We start from the raw sequence: 18,267 nt of genomic DNA, 5'->3' as shown, positions 1-18,267 counted from the left end.
TCTCTATGCTATTCCATTGATCTGTTTTTGGGCCAGTATTACACTGTCTTGATGACCACAGCTTTGTAGTACAACCTGAAATCTGGCATTGTGATGCCCCCAACTATGGTTTTCTTTTTTAATATTCCCCTGGATATTCTGGGTCTTTTCTGATGCCACACAAATCTTAAGATGCTTTGTTCCAACTGTCTGAAGAAAGTCCATGGTATTTTGATGTGGATTGCATTAAATGTGTAAATTGCCCTGGGTAACATTGACATTTTCACAATATTAATTCTTCAGTCCATGAGCATGGAATATTTTTCCATCTCTTTGTGTCTTCCTCAATTTCTTTCAGAAGTGTTCTGTAGTTTTTAGGGTATAGATCCTTTACCTTTTTGGTTAGGTTTATTCCTAAGTATCTTATGCTTTTTGGTGCAATTGTAAATGGGATTGACTCCTTAATTTCTCTTTCTTCAGTCTCATTGTTAGTGTATAGAAATGCCACTGGTTTCTGGGCATTGATTTTGTATCCTGCCACACTGCCAAATTGGTGTATGAGTTCTAGCAATCCTGGGGTGGAGGCTTTTGGGTTTTCTACGTATAGTATCATGTCATCGGCGAAGAGGGAGAGTTTTACTTCTTCTTTGCCAATTTGAATGCCTTTTATTTCTTTTCGTTTTCTGATTGCTGAGGCTAGGCCTTCCAGTACTATGTTGAATAGCAGTGGTGAGAGTGGACATCCCTGTTGTGTTCCTGATCTTAGGGGAAAGGCTCCCAGTGTTTCCCCATTGAGAATGATATTTGTTGTGGGCTTTTCGTAGATGGCTTTTAAGATGTTGGGGAATGTTCCCTCCATCCCTACACTCTGAAGAGTTTTGATCAGGAATGGATGCTGTATTTTGTCAAATGCTTTCTCTGCATCTATTGAGAGGATCATATGGTTCTTGTTTCTTGTCTTGTTGATATGATCTATCACATTGATTGTTTTACAAGTGTTGAACCAGCCTTGCATCCCAGGGATAAATCCCACTTGGTCACGGTGTATAATCTTCTTATGTACTGTTGGATCCTATTGGCTAGTATCTTGTTGAGAATTTTTGCATCTGTGTTCATCAGGGATATTGGTCTATAATTCTCTTTTTTGGTGGGGTCTTTGTCTGGTTTTGGAATTAAGGTGATGCTGGCCTCATAGAATGACTTTGGATGTATTCCATCTCTTTCTATCTTTCCAAATAGCTTTAGTAGAATAGGTATGGTTTCTTCTTTAAATGTTTGATAGAATTCCCCTGGGAAGCCATCTGGCCCTGGACTTTTGTGTCTTGTGAGGTGTTTGATGACTGCTTCAATTTCCTCCCTGGTTATTGCCCTGTTCAGGTTTTCTATTTTTTCCTGTTCCAGTTTTGGTAGTTTGTGGTTTTCCAGAAATGCATCCATTTTTTCTAGATTGCCTAATTTATTGGCATAAAGCTGCTCATAATAAGTTTTTAAAATAGTTTGTATTTCCTTGGTGTTGGTGGTGATCTCTCCTTTCTCATTCATGATTTTATTAATTTGAGTCTTCTCTCTCTTCTTTTTAATAAGGCTGGCTAATGGTTTATCTATCTTATTAATTGATTCAAAGAACCAGCTCCTGGTTTTGTTTTTCTGTTCCACAGTTCTTCTGGTCTCTATTTCATTGAGTTCTGCTCTAATCTTTATTAACTGTCTTCTTCTGCTGGTGGAAGGATTTATATGCTGTTCCTTCTCCAGCTCCTTTAGGTGCAAGGTTAGCTTTTGTATTTGAGTTCTTTCCAGTTTTTGGATGGATGCTTGTATTGCGATGTATTTCCCCCTCAGGACTGCTTTTGCTGTATTCCAAAGATTTTGAACGGTTGTATCTTCATTCTCATTAGTTTCCATGAATCTTTTTAATTCTTCTCTAATTTCCTGGCTGATCCTTTCATCTTTTAGCAGGATGGTCTTTAACCTCCACCTGTTTGAAATACTTCCAAACTTCTTGTGGTTTAGTTCTAGTTTCACAGCAGTATGGTCTGAAAATATGCAGGGGACGATCCCTGTCTTTTGGTATTGGTTAAGACCTGATTTGTGACCCAGTATGTGGTCTATTCTGGAGAAAGTTCCATGTGCACTTGAGAAGAATGTGTATTCAGTTGCATTTGGATGTAAAGTTCTGTAAATATCTGTGAAATCCATCTGGTCCAGTGTATCATTTAAAGCTCTTGTTTCTTTGGAGTTGTTGTCCTTAGAAGATCTATCAATTGTAGAAAGTGCCATGTTCAAGTCTCCAAGTATAAGTGTATTATTATCTAAGTATGACTTAACTTTGGTTATTGATTGATGTACTTGGCAGCTCCCGCATTCAGGGCATAAATATATTCATGATTGTTAGGTCCTCTTGTTGGATAGATCCTTTAAGTATGATTTAGTGTCCCTCTTCATCTCTTACTACAGTCTTTGATATAAACTTTAATTTATCTGATATAAGGATGGCTACCCCTGCTTTCTTTTAAGGACCATTTGAATGGTAAATGGTTCTCCAACCTTTTATTTTCAGGCTGTAGGTGTCCTTATGTCTAAAATGAGTCTCTTATAGACAGTGAATAGATGGGTCTTGCTTTTTTATCCAGTCTGAAACCCTGTGCCTTTTGATGGGATCATTAAGCCCATTCACGTTCAGTGTAATTATTGAAAGGTATGAATTTAGTGTCATCTTTATACCTATCAGTCCCTGTTTTTGTGGATTATTTATTTGAGCTTCCTCTTTCTTTTACAGCATCCCCCTTAATATTTCTTGCAGAGCTGATTGGTGGTCACATATTCTCTCAGTTTCTGCCTATCTTGGAAGCTCTTTATCTCTTCTTCTATTCTGAATGACAGCCTTGCTGGATAAAGTATTCTTGGCTGCAGGTTCTTCTCATTTAGGACCCTGAATATATCTTGCCATCCCTTTCTGGCCTGCCAGGTCTCGGTGGAGAGGTCTGCTGTTACGCTAATACTTCTCCCCATAAAGGTGAGGGATCTCTTGTCTCTTGCTGCTTTAAGGATCTTCTCTTTATCTTTGGAATTTGCAAGTTTCACTATTAAATGTCAGGGTGTTGAACGGTTTTTATTGATTTTAGGGGGGTGATCTCTCTATCTCCTGGATCTGAATGCCTGTTTCCCTTCCCAAGTTAGGGAAGTTCTCAGCTATGATTTGTTCACATACACTTTCTGGACCTCTGTCCCTTTCGACGTCCTCTGGAACCCCAATTAAACGTAGATTTTTCCTTCTGAGGCTGTCATTTATTTCCCTTAACCTTTCCTCATGATCTTTTAATTGTTTTTCTCTTTTTTCCTCAGCTTCCTCTCTTGCCATCAACTTGTCTTCTATGTCACTCACTCGTTTTTCTACCTTGTTAACCCTGACCTCCAGTTTGGATATCATCTCATTTAATTGATTTTTAATTTCGGCCTGATTAGATCTAAATTCTGCAGTCATGAAGTCTCTTGAATCCTTTTTTTTTTTTTTTTCCAGGGCCACCAGTAACTTTATAATTGTTCTTCTGAATTGGCTTTCTGGCATTGAATTGTAATCCAAATTCTGTAACTCTGTGGGAGAGGGTACTGTTTCTGATTCTTTTGTGGTGAGTTCGTCCTTCTAGTCATTTTGCTCAGTGCAGGGTGTTTAAAAACAAGGTGTAATGGAAAAAAAGAAAAGGGGGGGGGGAGAGCAAACAAAACAAAAAACAAGGAGGAGTATCCTCTGATTATATATACTGTAAGTCCTTAGACTTCCCCCTGGAACTATCCAGTGCTGCTCCATCAAGAACTTGCTCTAACCCTGTCCTTCCAGCTGGTCTTCTGGGGGAAGCCTGCTGTGCTGATTCTCAGGTGTGGGCACCTGCGGGAGCTGCCCCAACCCCTGCCAGGTGCATGGTTCAGTGGGAGCTGTTTATCCTGTGAGGCCTCTGCTCCTTGGTGGCCCCGCTCCATCCTAGGTACAAGATGACACCAGGAAGAATAACAACAGTGGCAGTGGCCAGCTCTCCAGCCCTGGAGTCAGCTCCCGCAGTAACTACCGCAGTTCCCAGTCCGCAGGGGCCTGGTTGCTCCGGGGGCGGGGGGCGCTGATCTGCATAGCTTGTGGGTGCCCGGTGGCCGGAGTGTCCCTGCTCTCCTGTGTCCTCCCAGCCTCCACCTGTCCTGGGGGGAGCACCGGATCTTGGGCTATGTCTTCTGGCACCTTGTGCTCCAGGGCCTGTGCTGCTGGAATCGTGCTCCTGGGGTCGCGCAGCCCATCTCTGCACAGAGCCACTGCCCAGGCCGCCACCCGAGCTGCTCCCGGGTCCCACCAGGAGCGTGCTCCAGCCCTTTAGGGAGCTCACCGAGGGGTGTGGCATGCTCCCCCTTGAGGCACAGTTCCTCTGTTAGTGCCCTTGGGAGCCTGAGGGCATCATGCCCCTCCTAGGATCCTGCTCCAGTTACCTGGGAGCGTGTTCTGTCTGGGAAGATTCGTAAAGTTCCTGCTTCTCCGGGACTGGGCTTTACTGTCCTGGGGCCTCTCGTCGCCCCCCTTAGCCCGGATCCTCACGGGGGCCCCTCTCCCTTGAATGCTTTTTTATTTGTTTATTTTTTAACCTCTTCCTACTTTGATAGAAGCCTGAACTCTTCTCACTGTATCATTCCAGCTGTTCTGTCTTTAAATCTCAGGCCGGGGCAGCCCGGGTGGCTCAGCGGTTTAGTGCCACCTTCAGCTCAGAGGCCTGATCCTGGAGACCTGGGATCGAGTCCCACATGGGGCTCCCTGCATATGGCCTGCTTCTCCCTCTGCCTGTGTCTCTGCCCCTCTCTATCTGTGTCTCTCATGAATAAATAAATGAAATCTTAAAAAAAAAAACAAAAGTAAATAAATAAATCTCAAGCCGAATTCGTAGGTTTTCAGAATGATTTGAAAGTTATCTAAGTAAGTTGGTGGGGACGGGTGACATGGGGACCCTACTCTTCTGCCATCTTGCCCCACCTTATGATGAGTTATGTTTTTAAGTGCTGAGATATATATATATTTTTTAACTTATTATTATTATTATTATATTTTGCTTGGACTTAATTCTGTACTCTTTCCTTATTCTAGAATGATGGGGGTCTTCAGCTTGGGGCTAATTCAATGGTGTGGGTTCCAGAAGGCGGGATGCTGCAGATTACAAATAGAATCTTACAAGCTGAAGCTCCAGGTGTCAGTGCCTCAGAAATCATCTACAAAATTACCCAGGACCACCCACAATTCGGTAACTTTTTTTTTCCTTTGTCATGATCTCATGAATGTATACAGCAGTCTTGGACTTGCTTTTCTATGATGCCATGCAGTAAGCTTGTGATTACAATGAAATTGACTTACTAACACCTCACACATCTCCTTTAAACACAGAATAGTCAAAATAACTGTCATACTGTACAAATAGTTTGTATCAGGTGGTATGCTAAGTAATGTAGACCCCTTAGTATATATGAAATCCAAAAAAAAATTTTTTAAGATTCTTATTTATTTATTCATGAGAGATAGGCAGAGACATAGGCAGAGAGAGAAGCAGGCTCCTCACAGGGAGCCCAGTGCTGGACTCCATCCTCTGACCAGGATCATGCCCTGAGCTGAAGGCAGACACTCAACCACTGAGCCATCCAGGCATCCTGAAATCCAAAATTTAAGTTTTAAAATAAGTTCATTTTACAAAAAAAGTAACTTGCTAAAATATAGTTCATTTTAGCATATACACCTAATAATATCAGTTTAGTTTTGAAGCTCAGTCGCTCAAGCTCCACATTATGTCCCTTCTAGAACATCACCGGATTTCTTATGGAGACTTTTAAAGAAAGTTTTACATAAAAATATTTTTAAAGATCTCCTTTATTATTACTTCCACTTCCAGCAGGAAGTAGAGTATGAGAACTTGAAATTTTTCCTTCATTATCATCATCTAGAAATGCCAGATAAAAGATAATGAGAATTATAGGGAACTCATGGCTGACCTTCCAAGAATAGAAAGAAATCTCCAGATAGTAAACAGAGAGATTTACTTCTCTGGGCATGAGCTGATGTAATAGCTTCCCTCAAAGGGGTTGTATGTGTCCCAGTAACCCAGAGGCTTGAGACGTAATGCTCATGCTGAGATAGAAAGTTAAGATCCTGTATAAAACTGGGGCTTTGGAAAGACTTTCAATTAGAGGGACAGAATAGAAAACAAGAAGCACATCCTCACAGAGAGATGGCAAAGAAGTCTACCTGTGTTTCCCAGGGCTCAGAGTGAAGCAAAACATCTCCCCTGTTTCTCTTGCAGATCCAGGGTTAAGTTACACTGTGCTCATTATCTGAAAAACTCAAAGCTGAGACATTCATATGAATATTAATCTCAGGCTGATGATACTTCTTGGGTCCCTTGCAGAAACTGGTAAAAACTATTGTGGTATGTCTACCCTCAACAGCAGATCACAAGATTCTCACGGCCTAAACCACTGAAGATTAGCTTACAATTCAAAATTACGGAACAGATGAGGAAACAATCCATAGTATCATAAAAAAATGAACAAAATGATTAAAATTCCAAAGATTTCAGGAAGCCTAGGTGGCTCAGTGGTTAAGCATCTGCCTTTGGCTCAGGTCATGATCCCAGTGTCCTGGGATCAAGTCCCGCATCAGGCTTCCTCCATGGAGCTGATTCTCCCTCTGCCTATGTCTCTTCCTTTCTCTCCATGTCTCTCATGAATAAATAAATAAAATCTTTAAAAAATAAAATAAAATTCCAAGGATTTCAAACAAATGAGTAATCATTAAAACTATGAAACAAGCATATTAAATGAATTTAAAGACACAAAAGAAGGAATTGAAACTGATAAGGCAATAACCAAGTACCATACAATAAAATAGGTAGATTTTTTTTTTAAGTTTTTATTTATTTATTTGAGAGAACGAGAAGAGTGAACATGAGAGAGAGAGAGCACAAGCAGCAGCAAAGGGTAGAGGAATAAGCAGACTCCTTGCTGAGCAAGGAACCTGATGTGGTACTAAGTCCCAAGACCCTGGGATCATGACCTGAGCCAAAGGCAGATGCTTAATCAATTGAGCCTTGAGCCATGCAAGCACCCAGGCAGGTAAAATTTTTTTTTTTTTTTTTTTTTTTTGGGCAGGTAAATTTTTTAAAGAACTACTAGCTCACCTGAAAATGAAAACTATATTCATTACAAGTAAAAAGTTTCTTGGCATGTTAAATAGCAGAGGAATAATAATCTGATTTTCCTCTGGGTTACCAAATTTTAAAAATTATGTATTTTCTGCAGTGAGGAGAAAAAAGTTAAATTAACTTTTGTGCAGTTTAAAAGTAATTCCAGTGGGGCGCCTGGGCAGCTCAGCCCATTAAGTATCTGATTCTTGATTTCAGCTCAGGTCATGATCTCAGGGTCCTGAGATGGAGCCCCACACTGAGCTCTGCCCCAACAGTATGGGGGTGCTGCTTAAGATTCTTTCTCCGTCTACATCTTCCCCTCCCATAATGCCCCCCTCCCGCTCTCTCTCTCTCTCTAAAAAAAAAAAAAAAAAAAAAAAAAACTGGAAAAAAAAGTAATTCCAATGCCAACAAAGATATTGAAGAGCATAATCTAATCAAAAATTAATATGATTATAAAATAGTTGGTCTAGTTGGGGTGTCTTTTATTATAGTTGTACAACTTTGAGGAAGGTAAGTGGATCCCTTTGAGTCTTAGGTTTCTTTGAAAGGTTAGGGTAGGTAAATTAAACCTTTTAAAAATAATTTTAGACTTACTGAAAAGTTGCAAAAATAGTAACAAGAGCCTTTGAATACCCTTAATCTAGCTTCCCTCAATGGTAACATCTTACAGAACAATAGAATAATCTTCAAAACCAGGAAGCTAACATGGATACAATGCTATTAATTAACTACAGACCTTATTCAACTTTGCCTTATTTTATCCACTGATTTTAAGCTCGATAATGTTAAGTCCTTTTCAGCTCTAAAAATCTTAGAATCATTTAATGTATTAAATTGGTTACCTTTATCTTGATCATTAAAAGCCAAAAGAATTTAATTTCCTAGAGACAGCCCAATATTCCAGTATTCTGTGTAAGTATTAAACAGAACAATGCTGAATTAAATCATTTTTAAGCCATTTGAGCTTGATAAATGCCATGTAGGCTTGCCTGTGACCTTTTCCTACTATGACTCTCTTAATTAACTTCTTCCTATGAACATAATCCTCTTTCTGTGTGTCCACAGCCTCCTATTAGTATTAATCAAATCACATTACCCTTTAGAATCACTCAAGAGTGAAAAAAGTGGTGGGAACTGGAAGCCCACTTAACACCAATCTGCTGCATCTGTTGTAGTGGTATCAATTTGTGAAGCCCCTCCCGACTTGCCACCCCAGTTATTATGTCCTCCCTCATCATTTTAGAATGTTCCAGTTGGGCTTTAGACTTTTCGTGAAGACCTGACCATGAGCTGAACCAAATGTAAATTGCTTGTGTAGTAAATGCATAAAGGATCCATGTTCCACCACTTGCAGACTCCTCACTGTTCTCAAATAAAAGTTTAGAACAGTTGATTAAAACTTATACCTTTAGCTACTTCATAAATTTGAAAGTAAATTTAATGAGATGGTTTTAATGAAGTAAGTTAAGTATCATTTGAGGGAAAATCTGACTTAATCCAGTACATTGCCAGCCCTAAATTATTTAGCATAAGGTAAGAAAGCTTTAGTACAAATTTTCCCAATCCCAATCTCATGGAGAGTCCAGGGAGATTCTAATTCTTAATATTTACCAAATTTTCCCTTCTGAAGTCTTGATTAAACTATATAGACTTCAGTATTAAGGAAATCCCAAGTAGATATTATTTAGTTTTTTAACCTGGATTGTTTTTTAAACCTGGATTTCCATTTATTTAAAGGTTCAGCTCCTTGTATTTGTCATAATAAAAGCGGAAGGTGAAGTACTGCACAAAAGCTCTCACCTTGCTAGGGTGAACCCCACAAAGTCCTGATATTTCTCCCTGTTGCCTCATGGGCTTGTCACAAAGGCACCTGGTATTCAGCCGACCCTGTGCTGAATTTCCCTCCATCCTGCTTGTCCATCAGTGGCATTGATACCCTTCCTGTCAATAGGTGATTCTTAGATCCCTCCCCATTTCTCACCCATCAGAACCACAAGGTCCAGTTGTTGCTTCTCCTTACTTGTGACTCTCATGTCTGTTTATTTCTTTCCAATCTTAACTTCTGTTGCTTTAGCTCAGGCCCCCATCAGTCATCTGGATTTTGCAGTAGTCTCACAATTGATCAAACTGCCTACATAAATATTATTATTATTGCCATGTTTATAAAATAAAGTTAAGCCTCTTTAAGAGGTCTTTCTTAGTCTCCCCTATTCTGATCACATAGGTTTTGTGTTCTAAGTCCACATGGCCAGCTGATCTGAGCTATAGGGGGTGCTGATCTCAGGAATAGGAACTGCATCTTGCTTACCTTCGAATCCCCATCCCTGAAAGGTCTAGCATGATCGCTAGCACCTAACAGGTATAAAGTCACTGTTAACTGAGTTGAAATTGATAGAATTAGTCAATATCCTATGGTTCTTGTTAATCTGCATAATATGGCAGTTTTTTTTTTAAATCTAAAAAACAGGTTTATTTCATTGGCCTTGTTAGAAAAATTCTGCTTAGTTTTCTATTATAAAGAAAAATACCTAGGAAATTGGCATTTGAATAATTTGTATTTTGCTACTCTCCACATTTTCACTGTTAGGAATCTACTTTCAGAATATTTTGCAGGTGTACTCACATTCCTAAACAATCTACATCCTGGAAAAGCATGTTTGTTATGCACAGAGGTAGAGCCAGGAGAGATGGCTAATGGGATTTGTGACTTAGGTATAAATGAGAAACAAAACCAAAAAGAAACTAGAGTGAGTTGATGCTATACATGATTTTATAAAGAAGACTATTGATATTTTTTTCCTTACTTCAATATTTCATCGCCATCCAGGGTATTCTCATTTTGAATATGAATTTGGTGCATATAAATATTAGAAGGAGTATTTTCTTCATGTAAGAAAATTGCTCTAGTGTAATCAAAGTGTGTTTTCAATTGTCCAATATGTCCTGTGTACTTAGTGTACTAAGATCTGGGTATCATGCTAGAGAACCTCTCCCTCGCCTCCCACTCCCTTCCTCTTCTATTCCTTTTACCATCTGAGTGGTAGGGAGGCTTTTTTCTTTTTTTTTTGGGGGGGGGGGGAGGCTTTTTTCAGATTTATTATTAGATGCATTTTCATGAAAACATGGCTTCTGTTTTTAGCAGTTCATCCATTCTCCTGTTTGGTCTACATGTAAGAGGATATTATCATAGTGAAATTTTAATTGTTTCTATAACACCTCTTTGCAATCTCACTTTAAGAAGATAGTGGCTTCAGGTGAATAACAAGTGATGGAAACAGATTGGTGGTGCTGTCATTTAGATTTAGGTTTCCTTGCTTCAACTCTAATAAAGTCTAGGGAATGACAGGGGAGAAAATAAAATCAGTTATTTAGGAGGGGAGATGCTGGACTATGAACACAGAATAATCATGACTGGAAACAGTTTCACGACCCAGAATATGAGATTTGGATTCAAATCTCAACTCCAAATACCATTTGTGAACTTGAAGAAGTTAATGAACTTCTCTGAGCCTAAAGAACTTTCTTTAAATGTAGATAGACATAGCATCTTCAGAAGGATCAAATAACATATCGATAAGGATGACCAACATTCTTTTTAAGTACCCATGAAGCATGTACTGTTCTCATTTTACCAATAGGAATAGAGGCTTAGAAAGCCTACATACTGTCACACAGCTGGACATGAAACTGGGTTTGAGCCATCACATAATGTGCTTCACACAGGCTTCCCATATGCATCTTAGGGCCAGCTATCATTATTCTCATTGTATAGAATTCTCCCAAGAATAACTCTCTCTGGGTTTTTTTCAAATTTCCCATTGTGTTTACCAAAAACTTCCTAGTTAGAAAGCATTTTCTGCTACATAGAAAATTGTAAGTAGAAACGAATCTACCTAGTGCCCCGTATTTGAGTATTTGTTTGCTGTATTCATGATTTTTTAAAGAAATTTATTCATGAGAGACACAGAGAGAGAGGCAGAGACACAGGCAGAGGGAGAAGCAGGCTCCATGCAAGGAGCCCGATATGGGACTCGATTCCAGGACCTCAGGATCACACCCTGAACCAAAGGCAGACGCTCAATCACTGAGCTACCCAGGCATCCCTGTATTCATGATTTTAATGTGATTTAATAGATGTAGTCAGTAACATCATATGTGAACTGCCCTTGAATCACTTAGTGTTTTTTAGCTGATGGACTGGGAATTCTGTATCTGAAGGTGAATTTGATGATGTCTGTTGAATTCTGTGTTAACATACTTTCCTTCACCTTAGGTTAAAAATAAGGAAGTTCATAATTTCTGTTAAAAAAAAAAAAGGGGAGTTGAGAGCTCTGACTTACTTTTACATTTCCCAGAGATCCTTACTAACTCTGTGGCTTTCCTAGGAGAGGTAGTCCTTCTGGTTGAAATGCCTGCAGACAGCCCCGCAGGAGAAGGGCAGCACCTGCCTGATGGGAGGACAGCAACTCCTACCAGCACCTTTACCCAGCAAGACATCAATGAAGGCATTGTGTGGTACAGGCACTCAGGAGTCCCAGCCCAGAGTGACTCCTTCAGTTTTCAGGTACCCTCTGCTTCTGACTGGCATATTTTCTGATGTCTGGGTGGTCTGAGGAAAACCATCCTACTGTTATTTTCAACAATTCATGTCATTTTCTATGTTGCCTGGAAATCACATTTGGGGGAAGAACAAATGCAATTAATAGTATTGAGAGATTTTTTTAATCTGCTGATTCAGTCTTACAGTATCTCTACAAGCAGAGTCATTTCCATAGCTCAGAGCTTATAATAGATAATGGATGGTAAAGTGTTTAGAAAAAAAAGGTTTTAAAATATTAAGATGCCAAATGGAGGAAAACAAGATTTCTTTTTTCAGATGTTTTTGGACCATTTACCATCTCATGATAAGATCATAGACTTAGCAACCAAACCCAGTGGGTTCATATTTCAGTTTTGTCATGCACAACTTTGGGAAAATTACTTTGGCGAAATGCTTGGGCTTCATTTTTCTCATCTGTAAAGTAAAACTACTATGAGGATTTAATGAGTTAATACCTATGGAACATGTAGAATACTACCTGTCACTATGTACAAGCTTGTTGCTACCATTTATAAAGATTGCTTAAATACCAGTGCTGTAGACTGAATGTCTGTGTCCTTCTCAGATGCATATGTTGAAATCCTACCCCCTTCCTATGTAATGGTATAAGGACATGAGACCCTTGGTAGGTGATTAGAATTAGAAGAGGTCATAAGGGCTGTGCTCTCATGAATGGGATTAGTATACTTACAGGAGTCCCGAGAGAGCTTGCTCCCCTTCCCTGCTCCCTGCCATGGGGATGCAATGAGAAGTCAGTGGTCTGCGGCCCAGAAAAGAGCCCTCACCAGAACCTGACCATGCTGGCACCCTGATCCAGACTTCTGGTCTCCAGAACTGCAAGAAATAATTTATTGTTGTTGTTGTTTATGAGCTACTCAATTAATGTATTTTTGTTATGATAGCCTGACAAATGAAGACAAACGGACCCTACGGAGGCTGTGAATAAATTGAAGGACAAGAAATTATACTGGGCACATTCTCTGGCACTTAGCAAATATAATTAGAAATTAACAATAAAACGGTAAACAAAAAGCTCAAGCCATTTAGAATTTTTAAAATAGTCTCCTAAATAATTACTAGTTCTGAAAGGAAATCAAAATGGCAAACTATTAAGAAATGTTGATGAGGAAGAAATAACTTATCAAAACTTAAATGCCGTGGATGAAATAATACTCAGAAGAAAATTGATGGCCTCAAGCTCTTATTGTTGAGCAGAAAAACATGAAAATAAATGGACTAACTGAAGCTACAGAACCACAAGGAAAACCTAAGGAAAGCAAAAGGAAGGAATTCATAGAGATAAGCAGATGAATTGATTCAGTATAAAATGGGAGAATTGATAATGAGTACAAAATCTGAATCTTTGGAAAAACCAATAAAATTAGACAAACCTCTGTCAAGGGCAATATGGAAATAAAGAATTGAATAGAAGTACAAAGGAATGAGGAACTTTGAATGAGAAACAGATTGAAACATACATACAGGAATGAATTTGGAAAGATGTCAGAGAAACTATAAAGAAGCATTGGTGGTAGTGATCAGCCAAAGCAGGGTCACAGACTCTCTGAATCTGAGACTTTTCTTTCGTCCAGGAATCCAACTGGGAATAAACTGCCATGATAGTTCACCTTGTTAAAATTACCATCCATACCATGCATTCTGTTTCTGATGCCTGGTGTGCACATCTTCATTGCCTGACTAATTTATATTGTGTAAAAGATTTACTTTTCCAGGGAGCAGGTTGAACTAAACTTGGAAAGCATTAAAATGAGTTTATACTGAGCATACTGAATGTCCAATGACTGGGTAAGCCTTCATATGCCCTTTGCCAAGTTAACATCTTCATTTTTAGCACCTAGGGATTACACAGTCCTTAAAGAATGAGTCAGAATGGAGGCAAAGACCTCAATCATAAGAAGACACCTAGAATCCTCAGATCTGCTTTTGCGTTTATAGATGTCAGGACGAAGAACATTCTCAATATCAAGCACTTCCTTGGAGCAAGTCTCAGTACTTGCTTAAAATGATATTTGATTGCTTTTGCAAGTTGGTTACTAAATGGATAATTATAAAAAAGCAAAAGTTATTGATTTTTTAAAAACAAACTCTAGAATTTTTAACATTATTGAACATTATTACTTAGAAAGTGGTTCCCTCTGGAGAGTCTTCATACATTTTACTCAAGGTGTGTTTAGAACTCCTACCTGAAATCTTCTTCAAAATCTATGGGATTTTCTTTAGAATATCCTCAGTAGTGATACTATATCACCTGTGGAAGTTGATCTTTAAAAAATAATCAAAGAGCCAAAAGTCAGCCAGTCTTACCAGTCATGTCTGGTAAGACAAAGAGCAGTAATTATTTTTGGTTAAAACAGGGAGCAATTATGAAGTAACAAGCTCAGTTTTCTTACATGATTTGTGAACTCTCTCTGAAGGCATTCCAAGAAGTACATTTTGAACACTGACAGCATCTTTATTGCAAATGTGAAACAACTCTCTGAGATTATGTTCTCCTGGATATAAAAGTTTTGGTGTGTTTTTAAAGTCTCATTGTTTTATAGGCTTACTTCATATTTTGATTTGAAATGACAACAAGACACTGTAGCTATGTGCTAAAATAAATGGTTGCAACTTCTCTCATTCATCATGTTAGTGTCCCTAAAGAATTTTAAACTAAGAAAGATGTTGTTCTAATGATTTTTCTCTCTTCTCTTCTCTTTTCTTTCTTTAAAGCAGAAAATGCAATACAATGAGTTGCATGGATTTAATTCCATTTTAATATTGATGTGCTGTCATGAGTCATCAATGCATCCCATCTGTTACTTTGCACATAAAATTTGGGACTTATGTAATGCAACTGGCATTAAAAAAATAGAGCATGGCATAGTGAGAAGAAAACATGCATATCTGCATCATTTGGGGCATGGGAAGGAACTCTGGTTTTGGTATATTCAGATCATGTTGAGATAGCCTTAGGAATGTGGTATGAAAAGAATAGCATATTTCACAGCAGTATCTTTACTAAGGAAGCTAGAAGTAATTCCCTTGCTTAGTAATATGTCCACATTTCACTACCTACACAGTGTTCCATTCTTTTTCTTCAAAAGATAGAGCATATTTTCCACTTTCCTAAGTTTCTAAAGCTTCCAAATTGGGCCATCTTCATCAGTAGGAACATCATGAAACTGCTGGCCTGTTTAAATACCAACTCTTATTGACCTTATGACTTTGATACCTTGCTTAACTTTTTTGACCTTTGGTTTTCTTGTCTTTAAAATAGGAGATAACATCTACTTTTTAAGCAGTAAGATGACTTTTGAAAAGTAGGTAGTACATGCTGAGCTCATGAGAGATGTTCAGTAAATTATTACTATTGTTATCAAATTATTCATGATGACACACAGTAAGATATCTTCTTGAAAACATGTAGATATTCCACAACTTGATCTACAGTTCTCTGATGTGATCAAGAGAGAAGACAGTTTTTCTGTTGGGCATATCTTAAGAAGACAGAGTAATGACTGCTATTCCTGCCTTTTTCTCAGAATTGACAGAACCCTTCCCCCTCACATGGAATTATTGCAACTGTGCGTAGCCAGCCTAAGGTGGAGCAGATAACAGGGAGGAGGGGCTTAAGGGGAGCAACTCAGAAGCACTGAGGGAGGGGAGGAGCTAGCTACATAGGCAAAGCATCATTTTTCAGCATTTTTGAAACAAGAAAAGGTTGATTTTGGTGACCACTCTTCTAGTTATAAATGATATTAATCTCACCTTACAGTGATGAGGCTGAGATTTGTTGCTTATAATCTAGGTGTATGTATCTGTGCTGGGTAAAGTTTAAAGAAGTAGAATAAAAATCACACATATAATGTGTTACATATGCTCATAATGAGACATATAGCTATCAAAAATTATGTTTTCAAGAATGTTTAATGATATAAGAAAACATCATAGAATTGTTAGAAATGTAAAACGCATACTTGTATATAAAGTTTCACATTTGCATAGAAAATAGACTAAACTAGAATGCATCAATATGTTAATAACTACTATGTCTACTTAGTGAAATTCTAGACTTTTTATTTCTTTTGTATTTCCCTGAATTTTTAGAACTTCCTAAGATGATTACATATTTTTTATGATCAATAAAACATTAGCATTAAAATATGAAGAGCAGAATGGAAATTATAATGCAAAAGCACAGAGAATTCAAAGACAGATGGTTTAAAGGGGGATAAAGAAACATGCACAAACATGCTGTGCCCAACAAAGGATGAGAGACTCACTAGTATGATATTTCTTTTCAGGTGTCCAGTGCCTCAGATGCCCATACACATCTGGAGAACCACATGTTCAACATCGCGATCTTACCACAGACACCTGAAGCACCTAAACTCTCTCTGGGAGCATCTCTCCATATGACTGTGAGTTGGGTGGGAGGGCTCCTCCTGCTTGGAGGAGACTCGCTGATGGGGCTTGATGGAATATCCTGCTTTTATATCTGGAGAATGCCTGGCTCAGGATGCAGACTCAGGGGCCAACAATAACCAGCCTTGAGAACATATTTCTCATTGACTTGAAAAGGAAACTTAAAATCCCAGAGTGAAAGGAAGGTTACATGGAATCCACCACAACCTCCCATCCATTGCTTCTGTTCTTTTTATAGCATCCCAGATGGTTCACAGGGCCTCTCTTTGCATAGATGGAAGAAGTTTCAAGCTCATTTCTATTTAATCAATACCATTTTGGCATAATTGTTCAGTCAGTTATGGCTCCACCTAGCCGGAAAAACTGTTACTCTATGTCTTAGAAGCCCAATGAGAAAATTTTGTTTTTGTTTTTCTATTATAAAAGTCTCCTGGAGAAGGTAATGCTTTGCTGTATCCAAAGACATAAGTACCAATCATCCAAGTGAAAGTTTGAGGGGCAGGTTGGAAGGAAGGGAGGGATTAAGGTGAAGGGTACCACCAGATGTAAGAACAGTGCCTACAAAGACACAGAAGTGAAAGACAATGTGATGGTTGGGACAATTGCAAACAGTTCAATAAGACTGGAGGACTTAAGGAGGCAAAGGAGGAGTAGTCAGGAGGTGGAGGTTCATAAGCTAGATCACAGAAGGTCTTGTGTGCTGTGGAGGAAGGAGTGTGGGTACATGGAAAGGTTTGAAGCAAGGTGACAGCTAAATTAGTACATGAAGCTTAGTGCAGACAATTAGCAACCCCACTGTTCCCTATATCTAGGGGGTATGTAAGCCAGAACCCCTGTTCTAGACAGAGCCACAAGGATATAAGACCTTGTAAATTGATCATTAAGATTCACATTTTTGTTAGCGTCCACATAATTACACTCCAAAGTAGTGTATCAGCTGTGAGCCACAACAAAGAGAGCAGCTATAGTTTTAGAAATTATGGGTCTGGGGCATGACAGAGACATAAAGGGGGAAACAAAGTTTTTAATGAATAGCTGGTATCGGCATTTCTGCCATAAACCATAATTTAAAGAAATCATAATTCAGCAGCATTATAAAGTCTATAATTCATCATTCTGACTGGAGGAACTCGGATCAGAATTTTCTCTAAACTGTAAAGAAAAATGTGCATACACACTTCTTGCCAAATGCTAATGCAGTGTTATTTTGAGTTTAGAGGAAAAGAATGGGCCAAGAGCCAATGAAGATGGCGCCCTTCCCACTATGTTGTTGTGGACCTCCAGGGACTTCTTAAGTTACTTAACCTTTAGGGTCTCAGGCTGCATGCTTGTAAATTAGATCTGTCCTGTATAATTTAGGATATCGCAAAGGTGAATTTACTGTAAAATGTGATTAGCCCACTCTTTTATTCCTTAAAATATACAGTTTATATTTCTTTTGACATTAATTAGGGCCATTACTAGAGGATATACCTGTTATCTGTGACAAAAACATTTTCTATTCAGTGGCTTGGATTCCTCCAAGCCCAGGTTTTACCCATATTTGATAAATACATTATGAATATATATGCTAAATACATACATGGTGTATTCATATATGTGTTTAAGGATAGGAGTCCACTTCTCCAGTTATTCAGTCATTCAAATCAATACATCTGAGCCCCTAATCTATCCCAACTGCTATGAAACACATTGGAAATTCAATGACTAGAAAACATAGTCTCTGTTCTCAAGGAACATAGAGTCTAAAACAAGCACATATGTAAGCAATGACAGTACAGTGATAAATGCCATGATATGATACACAAGCAGAGTCCCAATATGGAAGCAAATAGGAAGATACCTAGTCCAATAGGGCATGGGAAAGGTCATGGAAGGCTTCCTCTTGGAGGTCAACTGAGCTAGTTGAAGTGTAAATTATGAGCATGATCTCAACTTTCAGCCTACATTAGGATCACCTGTAGGGTTTGTTAGATCACAGATTGCTGAAGCCTGCTCCAGAATTGTCTAATTTAGTAGGTCTGGTCTAGGGCTGAGAATTTGCATTTCTAACAAGTTCCC

The 18,267-nt window shown here is 38.7% G+C and overlaps 1 protein-coding gene across 1 annotated transcript in view; it reads left to right on the top strand.

Moving 5' to 3' along the window:
- The window catches only part of FRAS1 (Fraser extracellular matrix complex subunit 1), a 434,689-nt gene that overhangs the window by 288,957 nt on the left and 127,465 nt on the right, over window positions 1-18,267 (top strand). The window contains 3 exon segments of the mRNA XM_038582341.1: window positions 5,093-5,246; window positions 11,564-11,742; window positions 16,086-16,202. Of these exon segments, the coding sequence (XP_038438269.1) occupies window positions 5,093-5,246; window positions 11,564-11,742; window positions 16,086-16,202 (450 nt within the window).

This window comes from Canis lupus, chromosome 32, assembly GCF_011100685.1.
Source record: "Canis lupus familiaris isolate Mischka breed German Shepherd chromosome 32, alternate assembly UU_Cfam_GSD_1.0, whole genome shotgun sequence".
Taxonomy (NCBI): Eukaryota; Metazoa; Chordata; class Mammalia; order Carnivora; family Canidae; genus Canis; species Canis lupus.
This window is presented reverse-complemented; position numbering and strand designations above follow the sequence as displayed.